This window comes from Miniopterus schreibersii (genome assembly GCF_964146895.1).
Source record: "Miniopterus schreibersii genome assembly, chromosome: 2".
In the NCBI taxonomy this organism is placed as follows: Eukaryota; Metazoa; Chordata; class Mammalia; order Chiroptera; family Miniopteridae; genus Miniopterus; species Miniopterus schreibersii.
This window is the reverse complement of record NC_138102.1, coordinates 163828271-163852274: the sequence shown is the minus strand read 5'-3', so window position 1 is coordinate 163852274 and position 24004 is coordinate 163828271. Positions and strand designations below refer to the sequence as shown.

The window sequence follows — 24004 nt, the reverse complement described above, 5'->3', positions numbered from 1 at the left end:
AGAAGTCCAGGAACTGGCCATAGGACTAGTACATGGGAATTCCAAGAACTCAAAAGGAGAGGCAGCTATTTAGTTAGAATAATGCCAATCATATTGTTTCTACCTTCCTATATTGCTTTGCTAATTTGTTTTCAGTTTATAAAAAAATTTTGTAAAAACAACAAAATTTAAAAATTGTATAGTTCATAGACATAGCAAAAGGAAATGATGCCTGATTCAAGAGGAATCTGTATTTCAATACTACTAGAAATAACAATAGCAGCCATGTACTCAAAACCAGGTATGTGCCTGAAAGAGTAATGAGTCCCTTAAAGGTTATTTCATTTGATCTCATAATAGTGCTTCAAGGTTGGTGTGTATTAACCCCATCATAGACACGAGGAAAAAACCGACCACACAAGTCACACAACATGGCAAGAGGTCACCCAGCTTCTGAAAGGTGGAGCCAAGAGTCAAAATGGCTCCAAGGTATATATTCCATCCACTGTACTAACTGCTGCCATCTAAAAATATGCTAAATCAAGTTACATCATTCCCTTCTAGGATGAAATTTTAAAATATCCAACTCTGTGCAAGACTCTCAGGTCCCACCTGATCTGCCCTAGAGTACCTTTCCACCTTACTTTCTGTCATTGCCCACATTGCCCACCACCTTCCAACTCTACTGAACTTCCTACTACTCATCAAAAACAAACAAAAAAACATATATTCAAGGCCTTCACATCTGCTGTTTTCTCTGCCAAAATGCTGCTGCTCTTCAGGTCTTCACACATCATCATCCTTCTCATCAAACAAATCTCAAGTGCTACCTCCTCTGAGACTGTCCCAACAGCCCTTCCTTAGAGTGCACAACACGCCTTCCTGCTCTTTTTAGTAAAGCATTTACCACCACCTCAAATAATATTGTTTAATTTATGTTCCTGTGTTGTCAGTCAAGGCACCACGAGGACATGCCTCTTACATTGACTAAATCTCCAGGGCCTTACGCAGTTCCTGACACCCAGGACATGTATAATAAATATTTTTTGAATAAATGAATAAGTAAAGTAAATGAGAAAGAATATTGTTTGCCACAGAAAGTTTCAAAATCTCTTGCTATTACCTCTGGAAACTTCATTGCATTGATTAAGTTAGTCGGTAATATCTTGCTGATTAGCATGTCAGATAATTTGCATATTTTGTCTTTTGAAACTTTAAAAACAAAACAAAACACCTTTATTTCTGCTTCCTCCTTTGAAAGAAGGCTAATAAAGTCGAGATTATCACTGGCCCCTGAGTGCTTTGCATGAAAGAAATTGTGTCCTGCTACCTCAGACTGCACTCCTAACGTGAGCTAGCCCCTTAGCCACGTCTGCCTGCTAGAAAGTGTACATGAGCGTTGCAACGAGATGAGTGTCAAGCTGCTGATTGCTGGTATCGGGCAGGGGTGCAGAAGGAAAAGGTTATGAGGGTAGAAGCCTAGAGATAAGGAATGTATGTGCCTATAACCAGAGAGGAATCCTACCATCCATTTTATTTGAGATTAAAATACTTTACTCTTAATTGCAACTGACACCTGCTGCCCTGGAATAATTAATCCATCCACACATTTAATAAATATGTATTAAGGGCTCACTATGTGCTTAGCTATATGCCAGGATCTGGGAGTACAAAAATGAAAAAGACATAGTCCCTGCCCTTATGAAACTTGTAGTCTAGTGGGACAGACAGCTAGTAAATAACCTATTATGATTAATTTTGGTGGTGACAAGAACTCTGAAAAGTACAGAATGAAAGGAGCTAAAAGGAAAACAAGCAGGAGTTCTGAGTTGAGAGCAAATAAGAAGGATACCCTGACAACATGAGGGCTCTGGATCAGGGGGCAGCCTCAGGTGAGAGGCACCATCCTGGGCACTGGAAAGGAGAGAAGTACCAACAACGACATGTGAACACACACATACACATGCATATGCACACAAAACAAAGAAGCAAAAACAAAACAAGGAGAGAAAAGTGCAGAAAGCGAAGAACTAGCCCTAAAGACAGACTTCACTGCCTGGTAGTTCCACCAAGGCCTCAGTGGTAGGACAGCTACACAGAACATTAGCAGAACATTAACACCTCACCTCTCAGCATGTCCCAGGCCTGGGAGGGATGAGAATGTCAGAGTGCCACCTTTGGAGAGAGCTCCCAAAGAGCATGCCCAAGTACCACAGAACCCAGGGACTTTAGATCCTATTGTTGACAGCTTGTGTTTCTTTTTACATCACCCTCCTCGCTCATTCATTCATCCAATGGAAACCTACTGAATACCTCCCACAGACAGGCACACGCTTACTGATTCCTACTCTCTGCCAGGTCTTTCCTATGCACTTTTAATAACTTTACTTAATAACCTTAAGAAAGAATCAACTTTTATCACTACCTTATAGATGAGGAACCTAAGGCTCAGAGAAGTTAAGTAATTTGCCAAAGGACACACAGTAAATGGTGGATCCCGGAAACAACCTAGGCAGTGAGATCCCAGAGATCCTCCTCTTAACTGTGGTGTGTGTATTACTTTCCTAGGGCTGCCATAGCAAATTGCCACACACGTGGTGGCTTCATACAACAGAAGTATATTATCTCACAGTTCTCGAGGTCAGAAGCCTGAAATCAAGGTTGGTAGGTCACGTTCCCTCTAAAACCTCTAAGGGACAATCTTTCATTGCTTCTTCTAGCTTTTGGTGGCTTCCTCTGCCTCTCTTTATAAGGACTTCTTTATGTCTTCTCCTCTTCGATCTCTCCCTCTCTTTTTTTAATCATCACCCAAGGATATGTTTAGAGAGAGGAAGGGAGAGAGAGAAAAACATTGATGTATGAGAGAAACATCAATCGGCTGCCTCCAGTACGCAGCCCAGGTATGCGCCCTGACCGGGAATCAAACTTGAAGCTTCTTTGCGCATGGGACAATGCTCCAACCAACTGAGCCATAGGGGCAGGGTGCCTACTGTTCTATCTACCATAAGGACATTTGTCATTGGATTTAAGGCCCACCCAGCTAATCCAAGATGATCTCATCTTAAGATCCTTAACTTAATTCCATCTTCAAAGACCCTTTTTCCAAATAAGGTCACATTCACAGGTTCTAGGAGTTGGGACATAGACATATCTTTTTTTTTTTTTTTTTGGTGGGGGGGGTAACATTTAGCTTACTGTGTTTATAGAGAGAGCACAGTTGAATAATTGTTAATTGTTTAATAAAAGTTAGCTATTACTATGCTCCCAATACTACGGTATGTGATGGTAACAGAAAAATCAGTAAATCATCGCCCTGGCCCATAATGAGTCTATTGAATACCAAGTGAGACAGATAGGTAAACAAGACAATTACAATAAAAGCATAAGTAGGGCACAGGTGAAGTGCAAACATAGAAAGAGAAATGAAAGAAAGAAAGAGAGAGAGAGAGAGAGAGAGAGAGAGAGAGAGGGAGGGAGAGAGGGAGGGAGGGAGGGAGGGAGGGAGGGAGGGAGGGAGGGAGGGAGGGAGGGAGGGAGGGAGGGAGGGAGAGAGAGAGAGAGAGAGAGAGAGAGAGAGAGAAAGAAAGAAAGAAAGAAAGAAAGAAAGAAAGAAAGAAAGAAAGAAAGAAAGAAAGAAAGAAAGAAAGAAAGAAAGAAAGAAAGAAAGAAAGAAAGAAAGGAGAAGAAGAAGAAGGAGGAGGAGGAGGGAGGGAGGGAGGGAGGGAGGGAGGGAGGGAGGGAGGGAGGGAGGGGGATAAATTCTGTGACGATGAGAGTCAGAAAAGGTTTCACGGAAGTGCCATGACCTCTCTCCAAAAGAGAGTAGGTGCTTGTGGGTGGACAAGAGAGGATATTCTAAGGAGAGGAAGTAGCACACACAAAATCACAGGATATAAAACGGCCAGGACCATTCAAGGAGCTGTAAATAACTTCGTGTGACTTGACATTGCTGTTCAAGGGCGGGGAAGTTAAGAGAAAATCCTGGAGAGGTGGCCTGGGACCAGATCAAAGAGGAAGTCATATTCCAAGCTGTGGGAAGCCAGTGCAGCGTTTTCAGTGAAAGTGTCACAATCAGATTTGATTTTCTAAAGAACCACACAGGTAAACTGCCATGCAGAAACAAAAGAAGTGCAGCACTGAGGTCATGGGAGTGCAAGGGGGGCGGGGGGGAGCTAACGAGGCTTCCTTCCTGGGTGGGTGACCCTTGTGAGGGGAAAGGAGTGGTCTGGGTGGACCCCAGGCTGGTTCCCTACTCCCTTCTTAGAACTCCCTCTTGGTTTCTATAAATGCCCCCCTTTCCTTGTTCTTCTGGTTCTCTTCTTATCTCTCTAATAATTCCATCTTAGCTCCTTTATTGTCTCCACTTCCTCTGGCCCTCCCTCAAATGGTGGGGTTTGACTTTTATGGCTTAGAATACAAAATTAGGTTTTGTCCTTGACACACTTTTCTCCTCAGCCCACGTGTCAGCTCTGAGCCACCTCACCCACCCTCCTTGCTTCAACTACCCTCTCCCTGCTAATGAGGCTCACGTCTACATTTCCAGCCCAAATCACCCTCTTTCCTCCAGCCCCAAACCCAGCTGCTTACTAGACATTTCCACTTCCATGACCCACCCATATTCTAAATTCCACTCTTTCTCATTCCCACTGTCACCCAACTTGTGACAAACATAATTACTCTTGTCATCAAAATTGCTGGAATAGCACTAAAAGGGTCAACAGTGTTCAGTGCTGCAGGAGGTCAAGAAAGACTTGAAAAGTCCGTTGGATTTGGCGTTTTATAGAAAGTGAGGGAAGGGGCAGTGAAAGCGGCAATTCCAGGCTACCTTTAAAGGAGCTGAACTGTGAAAAGAAGGAGAGAGAGGAGGGAGAACCCGCGTCAAGGAGAGCTTTTATCATTTATTCACTGAGAGAGACCTGAGCATGTTCAAGGAGGGCAAATTGGTATTTCGGGTAAACTATTCTTGACTGCTAAGTACTATCACACACATTGCAGGCCACTTAGCATGCCTGGTCTTCAGGTTCTAAGTGCCAGTAGCACACAGACACACACACACACACACACACACACACACACACACACACACACACACACACAGGCACACATGCAAAACCAGTCAGTATGAGAACAAAAAAACTCCCCCAATACATTTCTAAACATCTCCTGTGGACCACTAAGCTAGAGAGAACATGCCAGCAGGGAAGCATAAATTGGTAATTACGGGGAAAAAGTAAAAAACTGATGAACTGAAGTCCTAGTTCTGGAGGACATGTGAGGAGACTGGGCCAAGGGCACAAAAGCAGGCTTTGGTGTGAGTCAGGACAAATGACAGATGAGAGATGTCTGGGATTTAGAATTGCACGAATATTGGTTGAATTCCCAAGCCATCACTTACTTGCTTTGAGAAACACTGCTGACTAACCCCAAAGCTGACCCCAACCCTTGCCCACTTCCCACCTCCACCAGAAAGCCTCGCACCCCTTCCCCCACCTACCCAGGGTTGGCTACGTAACACTGGGCTCATGCGATCAAGGGATCAAGGATATGGGGAAGACTTTTCCTGATCTACTACCCACCCCCAGGCTTTTCCTTCTTTGAGTGTTGACAGGATGCCTAGAGCTAGGGCAGAATATTGCAACCAGGACAAAAATGCCGAGAGAGTCCCAGAGGTCAAGCCTGACATCACTGCTTCACTGAACCACCCCCAGCAGTCTGTCTCCAGGCGCCTTGTTCTGAGATAAATCACCTCTTTGTTTAGGCCACTGTAAATGAATCACCACCTAAAGGTCTTGGGCAAGACACTTAACCTCTCTGATCTACAATTTCCTCATCTGTAAAATGGAGGCAAAACACATGGCTTGTAAATTCAACGAAAGAATTAAATGAAATAGCATATGTAAAGTAAGCTCATGTAAGGACTAGCTTAGAGCTTGACAAAAGTAAATGATCAATCAATTTTACTTCTCTTTCTCATTGTAACCTCATACCAGCCCATGATAATTTGGGTGGGGTTTTTTTGTCCCTGTGAAATAGAATTGCATCAATAAACTTTTTGTCCTCAAAAAAAAAAAAAAAAGAAATAAAAATTGGCTTTAATATTACTCTCATGCATGCTGGACCCTTAAAATCAAATCTAATTTTTTGAGGTTTTATTTTTTTCCTTGTTATTGAATATATTGGGGGTGACACTGGTTAACAAAATAATACAGGTTTCGGGTGCACAATTCTACAACACTATCTGTACGCTGTATTGTGTGTTCACGACTCCAAGTCAAGTCTCTGTCCATCATCAGTTATCCCCCCATGCCCTCCTCCCCTCCCTACATCTCCTCGTCCCCCAGCAATCACCACACTGTTGTCCCTGTCCGTGAGTTTTTTCTCTTTTATTTCTTTTTAGCTATAATCTCTCCACCCCCACTCAGCTCTCCTCCCCGACAGCTGTCAGCCTGCTCTCTATGAGTCTGTCACATTTTGCTTGTTAGTTCATTTTGTTCATTAGATTCCACAAAGAAGAGAAACCATGGTAGATGTCTTTCTCTGACTGGCTTATTTCACTTAGCATAATGCTCTCCAGGTCCATCCATGTTTTTGCAAAGGGTAAGATTTCCTTCCTTTTTACGGCCAAGTAGTATTCTATTGTATAAATGTGCCACAGCTTTTTTATCCACTCATCTACTGATGGACGTTCGGTCTGCTTCCAAATATTGGCTACTGTAAATAATGCTGCAATGAACATGAAGAATGCAGACTGGTGCAGCCACTGTAGAAAGCGGTATGGAGTTACCTCAAAAAATTAAAAATGGGCCCGGCCGGGCGTGGCTCAGCGGTTCAGCGTCAACCTAGGATTCAGGCGATCGGGGTTCGATTCCCGGTCAGGGCACATGCCCGGGTTGCGGGCTCCATCCCCAGCCGGGGGCGTGCAGGAGGCAGCCGACCAATGACTCTCTCATCATTGATGTTTCTATCTGTCTCTCTCTCTCTGTCCCTTCCTCTCTCTGAAATCAATAAAGATATATTTTAAAAAAATTAAAAATGGAACTCCCTTATGACCAAGTGATTCCCCTTCTGGGAATTTATCTGAAGAAACACAAAACACTAATTCAAAAATATATATACACCACTGTGTTCAAATATAATTTTGATGCCATATTTTTTAATTCTATCACAGAATAAAAATATAATTTTGAATAAAATACAAAATCTAATTTTTTACTCTAAACCATAAAATCAAAATATAATTTGGGATACATTGTAAATCTAACAAGTATAAATAAAGCAAAAGACTCACCGAAGTCTCAGAAAGGGGAATGAAAATATACTCTTGGTGTAGAAATCATAGTCCAAGGAGTTTTTCAAAAATATCTGTGTAATCTATTAAAAATTAACTCGTGACATTTAATAAATTAACTGCTTTCGTGTACCTACAACATAGTACCACTTTCTAACTAGTACCTTTAATATCTCATTTAATAATTCACTTTTTCTTATATATCAACACTTCTAAATCTATGAGTGACCCTGGATTCAAACACTATTTTATGTTCCTATGCTTTCTTTGGTACTGCTCCTGACTAATCTTCATTATATCCTATGTGTATCTATTTATTGAAATCACTGTATGCCTCTGCTTTGAAAATCTTGATAAGTCCTGATCATGTCACAATCAGTAATTGCATCACCATAGAGGAAAAACCCACTGAGCTGCTGTTTATCCACCAGGCCTAAAATGAAAGGTATTATCATCCCGAACTCTTCTCTTTCAGTCAACAGGAAAGCATTAGCATCCCATTGTCCTCAATGATTTAGGTAATGGCTGGTATACGAAAATACAAGATAGTGAGTCCTGAGGACCTGCTGTTTACCCAGCACTAGGGACAGTGCTTCATACAGCTCACTACGAACTAGGTGTTATTCTGTCCCCATCTCATGAACCGAAAATTTGAGGCTAAGTGTTTAAAAGCACAATTAATGTCCCATGGCTAGGAATGCACACAGCTCAAACCTACTGGCTTCACAGGCTACACGTTCTTTGCACGGTGCCACAACCTTCCTGCAGACACTTCTCTGCCTTCCTGCAGGATGTCTGAAAAAGGATGGCTCGTGTGTTACCTTCTAGCAAGGAGCGCCTTTATTTCTATGAATGCCTAAAGCAATTTTGGGGGCCTTAGTTTTTTTAAAGCATTAACACTGTACCTGGACTTCAAGTGGCCAGTCTTTTGAGAGCAAACCTTAGCTCCAATTTTAAAAGAAAGGATATGTTGGCCAACAAGAAACACATTCCACAGAATCAGGTGGAAAGACTGAAATTCAGATAGACCTGAGGGCTGCATCACTGCAATGTCACAGTGTTTTAGAGAGAACGGCTCACCCATCTTCCCCCAAAGCTTAGTTCAAGAAAGTGGGGGAAATGGGAGAGGAGGAACTGACCTCCAGGCAGGCCGTTCTATCCTAGCCTTTTTCTGGTTGCCTCAGTGTGTGGACTGGGAGGTTTAAAGTCAACCAAAAAAATTTTAAGGTCAAAAATACTTGGAATCAGATCCTAGTCCCACTATTTCTCTAGCTATGTGACTTTGGCCAGGGTACATAAACTCTCTGATTTAGCTTCCCCATCAACCAAAGAAATACTACTCCTTACCTCACAGCATTGCCTAAGAATTAAAATGGTCATTGACATCATGCCTGGCACAAAGTTGGCAACTATACTGGCTTCTCTATTCTCTTGCCTTTCCCACCTCTATATCTCAACTCTCCTCATCCAAGAAATGCCAAAATGTCACAGTTTGCTCTGTCCCAAGGAATACCATGTGACAAACAACTGAAAGAAAAACTAAAAGACACCAAAATTGGCAAAGAGGCACAGAGTAATGTATGAGTGGCACAGCTAACTTGGTTTCAAGGTTGTTTTGGATGTGGAAACCCACATGAGCAACTGGAAGGCAATAGGCTATTTACAGTGTCACACATTACTGCTAGCTCATCTCTCTCCAAACACTTTGCCATTTGGTGTTCGTGAGGGGAAGGGTGGGGAGAGAGATGTGGGGAGATGGGGAAAAGATGGGGCCAGTTTGATTCCAACATGTGGCTCTCTGCACAGGAAAATAAGGGCTCTATTCAAAGCATCAAGTCTCAACCAAGCAAGTGAGAAAGAATCATAGCAAGAGATTCCAGAGTAAGAGCAATAGATTCCTCCAGAGTAAGATTATTTTAGCATGTCCTTTAATGAGGAACAAGGTATGGAATATGATGCATATTTTAGCTACTGTTCTTCACTCTAATCAAGCCATCTATTTCCAGGCCCTGACTCTTACTCAGCATACCCTTCTCTCTTCCATTCTTGCAGCATTAAAGAATGGACCTCACATCATTTTGCCTGATCCTACTGTAACTTCCATGTCCTGTTTTCCTTCCTATCTCCTGCCTAAGCCACTTTCATTGGTCCTAATGCCAGTAACAAAAGAACTGTCAATAAGCCTGCCTTTCCTTATTACCATTCCTTATTTCTCTCACCGAAAGTATATGTTTGCACAGTGCTTTTCCATAATTTTCCACATATTTTACTTCATTTTCTCTTCAAAATGTTGTAAAGTGAGTAGGGCAGAAAAAAAAATTTAAATATTATAAACTGTAAACTAAGTATCAGTTAGCTTCAGTGATTTGTTTGCCCCAATTTCCAAAGCTCTTAAGAATGGAGTCTACAACTCAGGATTTGTAATTCTTAGTTAAATGCTTTTTGAGGCAAACTTGTATAAATAGAAAGCACAGGCTTCAAAATAGGTATTTCTGGGATTGGAATCCCATCCCATTGCTGATAAACTGTGATATCCCAGATTAGTTACTTAACCTCTCTGAGCTAAAATCTGAAAAGCCAAGAAAGATTTCAGCAAGTCAGCAAGGAACCGCCTGGAAAGAAATGGAAATACAGCTAGCTTTAGTTCATTATTTGGATTCAGATGGGCATCCTGAGTCCAGGATCTCAGGAAGTATAAAAGCAATTATAACAAGAAAAAATAAAATATACTCCTTATACTCAGGCGGGGAATTGCCAAAAATCATCCCATACATTTTTCAGCTGTCTCTGTTACTATTGTAAAAGTCTTTTTATTACAAGGGCCTGGCAGTTCTTTCCTTATTAAAGCTCTTCTTTAACTAAACGTGCCCTTTTGGTAACTGTGGCTGTATCACTGATGAGCCTCAGCTGCCCTTAGGGGACAAGACCATGGCTCCCACTCATACCACTCAGCCATTGCAGGAGGCAGGTAACTGGTCTCCAGTTCAGAAATGACTGTATCATGAAACCTTCGCCCTTTCTTCAAACTGCACAATACAACCTTCAGCTTAGCCTGCTGAATGCTATGCTGGATACTTAGTGAAACACTTGCTATGTATTATCTCAGTTATTCTTCAACAACCCTATAATGAATATATTATTGTCCCCATTATACAGGCAAGGAAATCAAGGTTTAGAGCGGTTGGTGAGTAGTCCAGATCCTCACATCTGGGAAGTGATGGTTGAAAGCCACTCTGACTCCAAATTCTGAACTTTGAACAGCTCTACTCTACTGGTGCCATGCTTCTTTTGGCCATGGGTGAAGGTGCATTTCCTCACTGAGAAAGCAGAGTGCTAATTAATGTTTGCCCTGATTAATCAACATATACAGAAAAAGTGAGCACATGCTACTTGACCAGATGCCGAGCCTGTGTCTCACTACTTTTGTCAAAAATCTTTATAATCATGCCCTTTCTTCCATCACCAACTCCTTGAATCAGGGACTTCATCCCTGCATGCAATCTTCCACAAGCACACTTAATAAGTAGATTCTATTCTAAACAAACAAACAAGCAAAAACTAAGTTAAAATAAAGAGGCAATTACCTATCTCCTAGAAGAGAAAAGCCAAATGGAAGGCTGACTGATCATCTTTCAGATGGCAACTATACCTTAAAGACTACGCTTCAAACACAGTGAAGCTGTATTTCTTAGAATTTCTGCATCAGTTCCATTTTCAAATGTTTTGTCCTGTTGCCTCATAGTTGATTCATGGTCATCAAACTCTGTGTCCTCATTCTACGTTTGTAAAATGTGGTCACGGTGCTTAAAAATAAACTTCTATTTTTAAAAACTGGCCTTCGAATTTGAGGTGTTTTATTTTTGAAACTTGACCCAAAAGCTTATTTCTCTGAAATCTGGGAGATTCTTTTTACTTGCCTTCATGCAAATCCCTGTGAACGTTCCTGTGCACAGCTCCCTGGAATTGTGGGCCTGCTGCCCTCCCAGTCCTGGTGGTTCCTGCTGCTCCTTTCTCTGCAGCCACCAGCTACCCATTCAGGCATCTAACCCCTTGTGACTGAGCCTTTAGCTTTCTGGCTTCCATGTTACCAGGATCTCCTTCTTTCCTCCATTTCTTCTTCCCACCTACCTTTTAGAAGCTCTTTTTTTTAGGTCAAAAGTGACACATTATTTAGGCTATTTTAGGAAACTGCCTAAAAATCATTGCCTATCTCCCTTTCATGGTGGAGAAGAAAAGACAAGATGGGGTATTTGGGTTGGTTGCAACAATAGGAGGGGTTAGGGGAAAGAGATCAGGGGGATCTCACTACGCTGACCTGGGAAGAACCCACCTCCCTGGCTTCAATCTTCCCTTTACCCCTAGAAGGAGTAGCCAATGAATGGGCCCTCTATGAAACTGTGCTACCCTTAAATGCTGTTCATATTCTCATTCATTCTCTCCTCTAGTCAGCTTCCAGTATTGCCATTATGATCAAGGGGCGAATTACATTTAGTCAGACAGCATCCACCACAGAGGAGAAAGTAAAGAATAGGAAGTTATGTAGGACCCCAACAGCCTCTCCAGTTTCTTGAGAGGCAATAGAGCACATGGCCTTTGGAGCGAGCAACCAACATTAAAGTCCTGGCTGCAGCTTATTAGCTACATATATCATTTTGTATATGTTATTTAACCTCTCTGAGCCTCAGTTTCCCCACCTGTCAAATGGAGATAAATAATACCACTTAGCTCACTGGGTTGTTAAGAGTATTAAATAAAATCATGCATGCTAAGCACTACATGCCCGGCATATGGTAGATAATCTAAAGCACCTAGGATGTATCCGTGAACAAAAGTGCCCAATCTCCCCATATGATCTGCATCTTAGTTCATATCTTTATATTATTATTATGCATTTGTAAGAGACACACAGAGAAGCAACCAACTGATTTAACCAATAGCCACTTATACTAGGGCTGGGGGTGACGTGAGGTGGACCTAAGATAACATAGGTTGCACAATAGCCCATATAAGAAAAAAAAAATCATTTTTACCTGTCTTGCTCTCAAAATAAATATGCACTTATTTATGTTTCAAAAATTTGGCTCACTCACCTTCGCATCTTTCAGTGCCATATTGTGCCCTCAAAATACTACTGCTAAAATATAATTTGCTAAGGAAAATGTTAACCAAAAAAAATCTAGCTAAAGCAAAAACTCAGTAGGTTTTGCCATAGTTAGTCTATATTTTCCACTGTGCTTAAGCTTATCTCCATTCCCTTAGCATGGGCTTCTCGTGCCAGCATTTGTGTCTAACATCTTTACCTTTCAGTGTCTTTCTCATATGCTACCGAAGTTCTCCACTTAGTACTTTCCACTTGACCTTTCCTGGATGGAATAAAGGAAGCTCCGGAACAGATGCTCGTCATCTCCGCCTGCTGCCGACAGATGGCAACAGCGATCACGCAAGGTTATTTCACTCTGTTAAGCTCTGCACTGTGATGGTTCTCAACCGGCCCAGGAGCACGCGTGTGGTGTCTGTGCTAGGTGCTGAGGTGTTTGCAAACATCATTAACCCTACAGCATGTCTTTTCAGTAAAAAACTAATGGCTGTTTGAAAATGATGTTAAGAAATATGAGATGACAATGACAAGGTAGAAACAATTTTAAAAACCCAAAGTGATTAAAAAAAAAACCCACAATAAATATTGTACTTGTGAAATGAATCAATCTGAGATACAAATAACTGTGAAGGACAATACGTAGTGAGAGAAGTGCTGTACCTAAACAAGCAATCAAGCAAAGAAAAATAGTGAATAAGTAGAAAATGTGCAAAGCAAACAACAAATGTGCAAACAAAACAACAAAACATTTTCTGTGGTTAGAGAAGAACCGTCGATGTCAGGGAACAATGTCATATGACCACTAATATTAATGTAGGAGAGGCTAGGATTTATCTGAGGCCTGAAAACAGTGGTTCTCGGCCTTAATTGCACACCAGAATCTTCTGGGGAGCTTTTAAAAATCCTAAGCCCCAGGCAATACCCTCGGCCAATAATCAGAATCTCTGGGGGCAGGAGCCAGGCATTGGTAGTGCTTAAGGCTCTTCAGGTGATCCTAACGTGCAGCCAAGATTAAGGACCATTGCCTTCAAATGTAAGCATGGGGAAATGCAGCTGCAATGGTTCTGTGCATTAAAATCCATTCAAAATGCACAGACCAATGTGTGATGGGTGTGGACACCTTAGCAAGTACTTCTCTGTGATAATTGTACCTTCAAAGAGAAAAAGTACCTGCCTCGAAGGAGTTTTCATTTTAGATCCTTGAGACTGCTGCGGGTGAACAGTATGTACTACCAAGGAATATTGGAGCACACCTTATCTTAAAACTTTGAAGGAGCTATTCATATGCGTATTAGAAGAAAATGGATCACAAAGCTACGAGCTTCAGTATCTCTTAGTCATTTCAATGAATCCATTTACAAAGAAATGGGCACATAAAGTTGTGCAAAACTCTATGAGTGTCTAGAAAGAAGCCTCTCTCCCTCCCTTTCATCTCCACGAAATTAGACTAATCCCTGGTCTATCTACTCAGTGCATTCTGGTTACTACCTTCCATCTTTTATAATTAAGTTTTACACTAAAACAAGTGGATCATTAAGCTCTCAATTCAAACCAACCAGGCTCTTCTCACTGCAGCCCCCTTTTACCTTATCTGCCATTATCATAGAGGATCCCCCGTGGATGCCCAGGATGGGGGTGAGAGTCTGGGCTGAAATGAAGTCAAGGATCTGGGCGATGGCTTCCTGGTCAGTGTCGTCAGCAAACACCACCCCCTGGATCTTCCGATCAGACATGAGATCGCAGATACGGGTGATGATGCTCTTTGGATCAGTCTCATTCATGGCTACTAGCTCCACACGGGGCACCACGGAGAGATGATGGAAGTCATCTTTCTCGTGAGCATCCTTGATGGCCACCTCGTCTGAAGTGCCCACGAGGATGACAGCAATGCCAATGCTGGGGGGGCTCTTCTGAGAACGAGCTCTGCTGCCTGACACGGCCAGGACAGCCAACACCAACCAGAACTTGGGAGAACAGCACTCTGCTCTGGGCTTCATCTTCAACTCGTCGACTCCCTGAAAACACAAAGACAAGAGTGATTAAAATACAACGCACACTATATGACCAGTCTTTGAAGAGGCTGGATACTGCAAGTTGAAGGCCTCTACTGGTCACCAAACCCAACTTCTATCCTTTAGCCAAGTCTCTTATAATCTCTTGTGTTTGCTCAACAGAGAGAGAGGGGGGAAAAAACTTTCAAAAGCATCAGAAATCCTTGAGCAAAAAAATAAAAGGTGCTATTGCTACAGCCATTAGCAGCAAAGACAGAGACAAATGAGGCAAAGAGGATGCAAGTGGTCCAAGCAGTAATGCCAAGTGCACAAACGCAGGAGTCTCCAAGAGGGGGTCTTGCTGTTGCTGCATGATCCTTGGCACTCCTACCACAATCCACCCTTGAGCTGCTCTTGGGCTGAGGGGATGGCATAGGCCAGGCAAAATGAGCAGTAAAATGGGCTTAGCAGAGGCTAGCAACAAAACATGGTCTGGATAAGCTAGATACAGGGAGCTACAGATACGTAAGTCCCACATTCTTGCTGCCTCTGGTTCATGATCACCTCAAAGACAAGGGCCTGAAAATTCTTCAGCAACCCTTTTAGTATCTAGCTCTTAATACTAAATCAAAAAACAACCAACACATAGACAGTACTTCTAAAAAGCACCTCAATTGATCCTTACAATAAACCAGTGGGGGGCAGGGAATAAGGAAGGTAATCTTATCCCCATGTTATAGATGTTGAAGCTAAGGCTCAAAGAAAATAAGAAATCCAAAACCATGAACCACTTAGGTGAAACAAATGTGAATCTAGATCTTCTGACTTGAAGGCCAATTTGCATTCCATTGCATTATATCACACTGCTTCACCCATTAATATAAGGAATAGTTTTATTTTGATTTGTTTATGCATCAAAGTATGGTGGTTTCAACAAATACTACTGATAGCTGCCATAAAGTTAGAGCCACTTTTTTCTTTTAATCTTCACCCAAGGATATTTTTTCCATTGCTTTTTCCCGGGGGGAGGGGGGGGGAGAGAATCATCTATGTGAGAGAGAGACATCAATTGGTTGCCTCCCACATGTGCCCCAACTGGGGCCGGGGACTGAGCCTCCAGCTGAGGTACGGGCCCCCTTGACCAGAATTGAACCCGGGGCCCTTCAGTCCATGGGCCAACACTCTAACAACTGAGCCAAACCAGCTAGGGTACCACTTTTTTTTAATCTTCACTGGAGGATAAGTTTTTTTTGTTTTGTGGGGGTTTTTGTTTGTTTGTTTTGTTTTGTTTTGTTTTGTTTTGTTTTGTTTTGTTTTGTTTTTAAGAGAGAGAGGAAGGGTGAGAGAGAGTCCTTCCTGTACTCGCTGTGACTGGGGATTGAATTCGTAACCTAGGTATGTGACCTGACCGAGAATCGAACCCGCAATCTTTTGGTATATGGGACAACGTTCCAACCAACTGAGCCACCTGGCCAGGGCATATTAGAGCCACTTTTGAAAAATTTTCCATGGCATCCTTTAGTAGTGACTTCCCTGAAATGACTGGCTCCATATTTCCATACAATTCACCACCTTTTACCTGCAACAAACTCCTAGTTTTTATTTCCACATAAGCCCCTGAATGTTACACTATGCACTAGACTGAGGAAACAGTTCTATATAAAGCATGGTAATTTCTCAATGTTTTCCAAGAGCTCCTCTTATTTAAATTGAACTGGTCCTGCTTCTGTTGTTTTGATTTGTTTTAAATAATAATTTATTGTACCTCTATTATACACTGTGTACTGTGTTAGGCATTTCCTCATATGGAGTCTCTTTGGTCCTCACTGAACCCTATAAATTAGTCATTTTATCCCCATTTTTCAAATGGAGAAACTGAAGCTTAAAACAGTTACATAATGTTCCCAAGGTCAATAAATACCAGCAAGCCAATACATAAACTTAGCATCTTTACAGTCCGAGGAAATATTCTACAAACTGCACCCAAAACCAGAATCAGCAATTCTCATTCTTCTCCAGAGAGAGAGCGTAATCAAGGATGAAATTGCCACCTAATACCTCCTGCTTGTTTCCAAAAAAAACCCATTAAGATATTAGGGATCTAAAAACTTCGAGAATGTAGCTAACAAAAGAAAACAATGATGCTGTTGAATAAAGAGCGAGAAGGATGTTCGGGCTGAGCAGGGCGACTGCAAAGGGCATTAATGATTTGGGAGTAAGATGCCGGGGACATTTTGTGGCTGTAGAAGCACAAAATCCAATCCAGTTCTTGGCAGAAAACACCTTGGAAGTCTTGCTGTTGGAGTCATCCCTCCACACTGCCAAGGAGGAGACCTGTATCGATCGCCTTGTCTCTCTGTTGCGAATAAGACGAGTAGCTCAGTGGTTGACACCTCGGCCAAGCTTACTCCTGCCGGTTTCCTGGTCCGTGTGTCTGCGCGGAGATGGGGGTGACTGCAGGAGCCGCGGGAGCCCAGGGGATGGACTTTCCCAGGGGAGCAGCGGGCCTGGGCCTGAGTCCCCCCTCCCCGGCTTCAGGCAGAGCGCGCTCTATAGGGCACTCCATGGGGCAGCGCTAAATAGTCAGAGTAAGACCAATGGGTTCAGCACCTCAGCGAGCTGCTGGCAAAATAATAATAATAATCTGTTCAATTTCAAGGACTGGTTCCCAAGGAGAACCAAAAGATTTCGAATTTGGCAAGACCAGCGGCTAACTTCATTCCGATGGGATTCTAATCATTTAGTCGCCAGTCACTAAATCAGACTCCTTCACACTGAAAAGCGGTCCACTCTGCCATGACAGCTTATTAACTTTAATGCACTCTCCACTCTCCCGTTTTGATGTTTTATTTACTCTGTTTAAAATATCTCTTGAGTTCCTCTGTTTCTTCTCACACAATATATTACACTTTGTTATGCAATGCCTAGTGTGACACTCAAAGAATGGAATCTGGTTTTCCTGGGCATCTCTTTTATACTCAGAATAGAGCGAAGCACTTTACAAAGCAATACATTATGGGAGATACCAGTAACAGAGGGACTGTGAGACACACAAAGAAGCTTCTTTGAATACAAACTCAATTTCACACATTAGAAGGGGCTTAGTTGAGAGAAAGCATGTAGTCCAAGATAAGCAAATTGGTTTTGCTCCCTTCCACAGACAGGCCACAGTTAATCTTAATGCACCTGCTCTGTGAAGCTTTGCCCCCTCCTTGCCGCTGCTCTTTACCCACCCCCTGGTAGAATTGAGCATTGTTTCATTTTTACTTCACCATAGCCTGTATGTGTCTACCTAAATACCTGTAGAAGTTTACTATAATTATATGATTATATGTGTTCTTATCTTAACTAGTTGGTAATCTCCCAGTGGGCAGGGACCTTTTCAGTTCAGAAAGCATTTACTGAGCACCTACTACCTAGCAAACATTGTTATTAGTGTTGATGATGTAACTAACACAGGCTCTACTTTCCACAACCACAGCCTAGTAAAAGATACAGAAACACAAAGAAGGCCTTGTCTCATTTCTATTTGCGTTTTTGGGGTCTAGCAGGGCCTCATATACAATAGGAAAGGGTTCAATAAATAGTAGCCACTGAATTTCTACCATTATAAAATTGTCAATATTTGACCTTTTTTAACCTATAAGAATAACCTATTTTATATATTATATACTTACAGTAACATTTCACCTATAACCTACCATATGCCAGACGTTATTATTGCTAGGTAATTTATAATGTTTATATGTGATTGAACACTACATGAAAGTCATAATTTTTCTTTATATTACAAATAAGAAAACATCTTCTGAGAGGCTAAGTATATGACCAAGGTCACATAGCTAATAAGGAATGTCATCAAGTTTCAAACCAAAGTGTTTCTGTTTCCAAAACCCTTGCTCTTTCCATTCTGCTGCCCCTCAGTATGAGTATATGAATGAATGGGGGAAAATTAACCAAAAAATGAATGAAATCACCAACCGAAAACAAAGTGTGTTCTAATACCAGTTGCGCATTAACCAAGCACCTGAGGATGGGCAAACCACTTAATCACAGTCTCTCTATCCTCACTGGTGAAATCAGGATAATGTACTAACCTACATACCTGAAAGAGGTTTTGTGAGGATCAAATAATAATATGGAAGTGCTTTGAAGAAAAGGATGTTACTTTTAAGCTTCTATAGAAGTCGTTCAAGGATCCTAGCTATTTATGAAAGCACAAAGTCAGCATGTGGGAGGTGGGGTGACAGAATGGTAGACAGAGGCTGAGAAGAATGTTAAGAGGAACCTCACAGGAAGCAAACGATATTAGTTCCCTGACGGTTATAACTCCCTGGAGAAGATGTCATATAGGGCCTCAAATAGCAGCAAACCCCACTGACGGCTTACCAGTTGTGTAGCAGAATTCAACAGTCACTCGGGTCAGGGTCAATAGTGAGACTCAGTGGTGCTCCAGACCCCCCCAAACCAGGCCCTGTATTCAGGCACTAGGGTGTACAAACAGAGCCAAGAACAAGGCAGCAGGATCAGAGAGTCAACTGTTCATTTCCTGGCCCTCTGCCTCCTTGAAGCCTGAGGTGAGTGGGCCCCAGATCTACAGCAAGCAGAAGACCACAGGAGCCTATGTTTACGCCCACAGTTGGCGCATGGTAACTATAGCAGGAGCCAGTCTACATTTTGCTGCCCACAGGAGACTCCAAAGGAAGACACATCTGAATGAGAAGCTGGGACAACTCTGGCCAGGACAGAATCCTGGGGCAACCCCAACAGAAAAAATAAAATGTGATTTTAACAGGTGATTAAGTCAAGTTTTCCAAGTACTCTCCTTTAATGCAGTCAGGACACTATTTGAAGTAATCCAATGAAGGAGCCTATGGTTAGAATATGATAGGCCGTGAGTAAAATGAAGATTAAAAGTGCCAGAACTGTGTATCAGGTCCAGTTCCCCAAGCTACCAATAAAGACAGAAAGCTAGGATACACAGGCCTAAAATTTGTCTCTTTAGAGAATATGGGGACAAAAGGAGTCTCATATAGTATAAGCCAAGTGAAGTAGAAAGAACATAACCTTTTTGGAGGGCAATGAGATATCTATTAAATTTTCAATATTAAGACAATATAAAATTCAAAGGTGAAAACATAAAATGTGACAATGAAAGATGTCACATATTAGTACCAAAAACATACAAAAACCATGAACATATATGAATCTAAAGATATAGGCTTAACATGTGGAAACTAATACCTAAAATTACCCTGGGGAGTAACAAATAAATCCAATAGACAAAATATAAACAAAGACATAAATAAAATTCTAAAAAACAAAGCATGAGTAATAAGCTTGAACTAGTTCAGAGATATAGAAATTCATATACAACACAGACTACATATTCTTTTAATTACATAAAAACTACTGTATCTACAAAAATGCCTCAATAAATTCCAAAGAATCAATATAAAACAATTGCCATTTTTCTATAACATGATTAAATTACAAATCAATTTTTAAAGGTAGCTAAAAATATCACATACAAAACTTTGTAAAAACTTACTATTAAATAACACAAAGGTTAAAGAGGAAATCATAAGAGAAACTAAAACATTCTTTGAACAGAATGACAATAAAAATATTAAATATGGAAAGTGCTAGTATACAACTAAAACAGTTTAAAGAGAAACCCATGCCTTTAAATTCACTTATAAGGAAATTTTAAAATAAAAAAATTATTCGTAACTAAATTTTCACTTATTGAACAATTAACAGAGTCAGCCCTAAGAAGGAATTAAATAATAAAGACAAGGACAGAAATTAATGAAATGGAAGGCAAAGAAAGGAAGGAAAAAGCTGATCCTTTAAAAGACTGCAGTAAAGTTCTGACAAGACAACCCAAGGTAAAACAGAGAAAAAGCAAACAAAATTTGTAATGAAAAAGGAAAAACAGCAACATATACAATAGAAATTTTAAAAAATAAATATAATGAAAAATGATTGCTTTAAAATTTAATGTATAAATATATAATAAAAATAACAAAAGGGGGTTCAAAAGAAAATTTGAATATAACATTAACCATTAAAGAAAATAAAATGGTTATCAAAGGTCCCCAATCGTAATCCACCAATAATCACCTCCCACTCCTACTCCCCACTCAACCACACCACTTCTATCAAAATACAAGGAAGTAAAACAGGTACACATGGTTTTATAGAGGAAGTCTACCAAATTTTTAAGGAAGAAAAGAGGCTTGTTCATACAAGTTGAACAAAATAGAAAAAGAAGGAAATCCAGATAATTGTAATACAAGAAAATATTATCATAGGTCCCCTTCACTTATCAAAATAAAGAGGGGAAAAAAACCTAAATAAAATATTGGCTAACCAAAATAAACAGTATCTTTTAAAAATAGCATGATTAAGTGTGACTTATACCAGGAATGCAAGGATGGCTTAACTTTAGAATATACATCAAGATAATTCACCACATTCATGGACTAAAGGAGATATTTCCACAAATATCTCAAAAAATGAAAGAAACACATTTAATTAAGGGAAATATCTAGTCATGATATAAGTGTTAATATATGTCTTTTTTTAAAAAAAAAACTTGATAACAGGAAATGAATCAGGTCATCAACCTTTACCTGGTTAAGAGTATACACCAAAAACTCTTGATCACATTCTTGTTGATACTGATCAAGAGGCAAGGTGAGTGCTGTCACTGCTATTGAAGATGCTGATAAATAAAATAAATCAAGAAAATAAAAGTTTTAAGAATGGGAAGGAAAGAGAAAACAACTAGCATTATATGAAGGTAATATGGTTATCTACACAGAAAATCCAACAGAATTTAAAAACTATTGATATTAATATGAGTGGAGCAAGGTTGCTAGATAAATGATACTATTAGAAAACATCAATTACTTTCTTTTAACCAACTAAAAATATAATAGTCATGATAGAAAAAGGAACCATAAGTTATTTAGCAATTAACTTAAAGAATGTACAAACCTTCTAACAGAGAAAATTGGACACTCTATTAAAGGCAATAAAGACGACCTGAACAATGTAATCATATACCATATTCACAGATATGATAACATAGTATTTTAGAGTTATATTTTCCCCGGAATTCACCTGTAACTTCAAGGCAACTGCTATAAAAATAACAGTAGGATTTTTAAAAGAATTTTATTAACTTATTCTAAAATGCATTTGGAAGAAGAAAGGTACACAAAGAACTAAATAAATAAACAAGATGTCCTTAGATGAACCAATAATGAAAGTATGCCATGAACCAAGAAGTATGATGAACTCAACCCTGCAGAACAGATCCAAAATACATTTTTAATTAACATATTTTTTATATTTTAAGTTCCATGTCAATCTGGAGTTTTATGTTATATTTTCTAAATTAAAACTTATAGGCACAAAGCAAATATTGAACCAAAGAGGTGCTTTTGAGTCATAATGCATAGCTTAGGCAACACATGTGTTCACCAACCACCTGAAGCAGGAGTGTATTACAGATGTCAAACATCTACTACCTAATGTCATTCTGATGTACAAGATCAGTATCTATTTCTAGCACATGACATACAATGCCATCTATACATACAGCTTTTTTGGAAACCCGATTTCAATCCTCCAAATGCACTGAGGGTCTGCTAAAGATCATCTAAACATCATCTAACTCGGTAAAAATAACACATAAAATGTACCAACCTTTGATTTCAATTGACTTAGAACCTAAACCTTCTCTTTGCATTGTTACTCTCCTCCTTCTCACACTATTACCATCATCCATTACTCTTTTAGAGTTCCCTTGCCCCTGCTCTTTCTTCAGAAAAGAACAAAGAAATCCGGGTACTTTGGGGAGTAGAGACAGGTGCTGAGACTGTGTACCTATAAAACCAGCAAAGAAAGAAGTCTACCTGGACATCTGACAAACATGATGAATCCATTTTTAATGTAGTGACTGACATGGCAATAAACAGTGCTCCTCGGTCCTGTTGGGGCACTTACTTATCTAAATACACTCCTGTGTGGAGCCAACCCCAAAAGCATTTCAATATACCAAAGCCACAACAAATAACGTAAAGAGAAAATCAAAGAAAGCACAGCCTTAGATAAGGCACTTATAGGAAAGTGTTTGATCAGAGAAGAGCGGGATAGATGGAAGAGAGTGAAAAGATACAGGTAAAAATGATCCAAACCCTTGACCATCAAGTCCTCCTACACAGTGCAGGCAAGGATGCCCCTCCAAAGACCACAGTCCCTTAGACACCTATAAGAAGCCGACCTCATCAGTGCAAAGGCCAGTGGGCATTTAATTCCTTGGCAGAGAAATTCTTGTGCTGAAATAAGAGCCTTCTTGTTCATACTGGGTCCAAGGAGACCTGAGCTCCTTCCTTGTTCTGTAACACAATCAGTGGCTAAATTCAGGCTCCTCTAGCTGAGCTGTTCTTTCCTGCTGTCTGCACAAAGCAGAAGCATCTCTTCTACAGTCACCCAAGTTCTTGACACAAGGGTTGCACAGATAACTAGTAAAGGATTATGAATCACTTCATCTGTGTACATTTTAATAGAAGTTTGTAATACAAACGTAGATGCTTATCTGTATTCTCACCAGCAACAGCCACTCATGTTTTCTTTAATATTCTGCAAGAGCAGGCACCAAGACTGTTCAAAGTTTCTCTTCTGACATCTGCACACGGTTCTTAATTATAATTAATTTATATGCCTCAAAGGACATTGTGGGCAGCCCTGTTGAAATCCAAACCTTTTGAAACCAGATTCTGATTATTACCATTTGGCAGCAGATTAGGGCAATTGCATGTATTGGTTTAACAGCAAAATAGCATTTTCAAGTGTTAACAAAAATTATTAGCTTGTCACTGACTATTAAGGGGGGGATGAGCGTGAAAATGGGTGGTGGCTGATAAAATGAGAAGCACAGGAACGAAGCAGCAGAAAAATCTCAATTGGGGAGGAGTCCTCGCAAGGAAGAGATTGAGAGGGCAACAGTAAGCCAGGGCGCGACAGGGACCACCAGCCTACCCAGAAAACACTGCTGTAGATAAACAGCCTGTGCTAAAAGAGGTTTAAAATTGAAGTGTTGAAAAAGGCCATTTCCAAGTCCCCCCAGGTGATCTGCTCTACTGCCTACATATATTCCACGCCACTGTAACCCTCAACAAAATCTCTTCTGCAGATGCAGTAATGATAATGGTGCTGGTTTTGGTGGAGAGAGCAAAGCTTTGGAATTGAGAACACAGGTTTTATTTACATTTACTCTTAACTTACTGTGCGACCTTGGATCAGTTTCTTTACTTCTCTGACCCTCAGGCCCTCATCTGTAAAACATGAGATAATAACTGCTTTCACAGGATTACTGTGAAGACTGACTCACTTGATAAATATTTATTGAATGTTTTCCATGTATTAGGGAATGTGATAGGAGATGGGATCCAGCACTGAATGGGATCCAATCTACAAGGAGCCTTTAGCCTAGTGGCCAAGGCAGATAAACAGGAAATCACAGTTTGATGTGATTGGTTATAACAGAGCATGCCCTGTGCTCCACTGGAGGCCACCTAATCCCATCTGGGAGATCAGGAGACTAACAAGCTAAGTGCTAACAGAGGAGCAGGA

The 24004-nt window shown here is 40.6% G+C and overlaps 1 protein-coding gene across 1 annotated transcript in view; it reads right to left on the bottom strand.

The window, feature by feature from the left end:
- GRIN2B (glutamate ionotropic receptor NMDA type subunit 2B) overlaps positions 1 to 24004 on the bottom strand; it is a gene marked incomplete at its 3' end in the record, with an annotated part of 393757 nt that overhangs the window by 265728 nt on the left and 104025 nt on the right. The window contains exon 2 of the mRNA XM_081130390.1: positions 13952 to 14380. Coding sequence (XP_080986516.1) covers positions 13952 to 14362 — 411 coding nt within the window. The 5' untranslated portion in view covers positions 14363 to 14380. The remainder of the gene's footprint in view (positions 1 to 13951; positions 14381 to 24004) is intronic.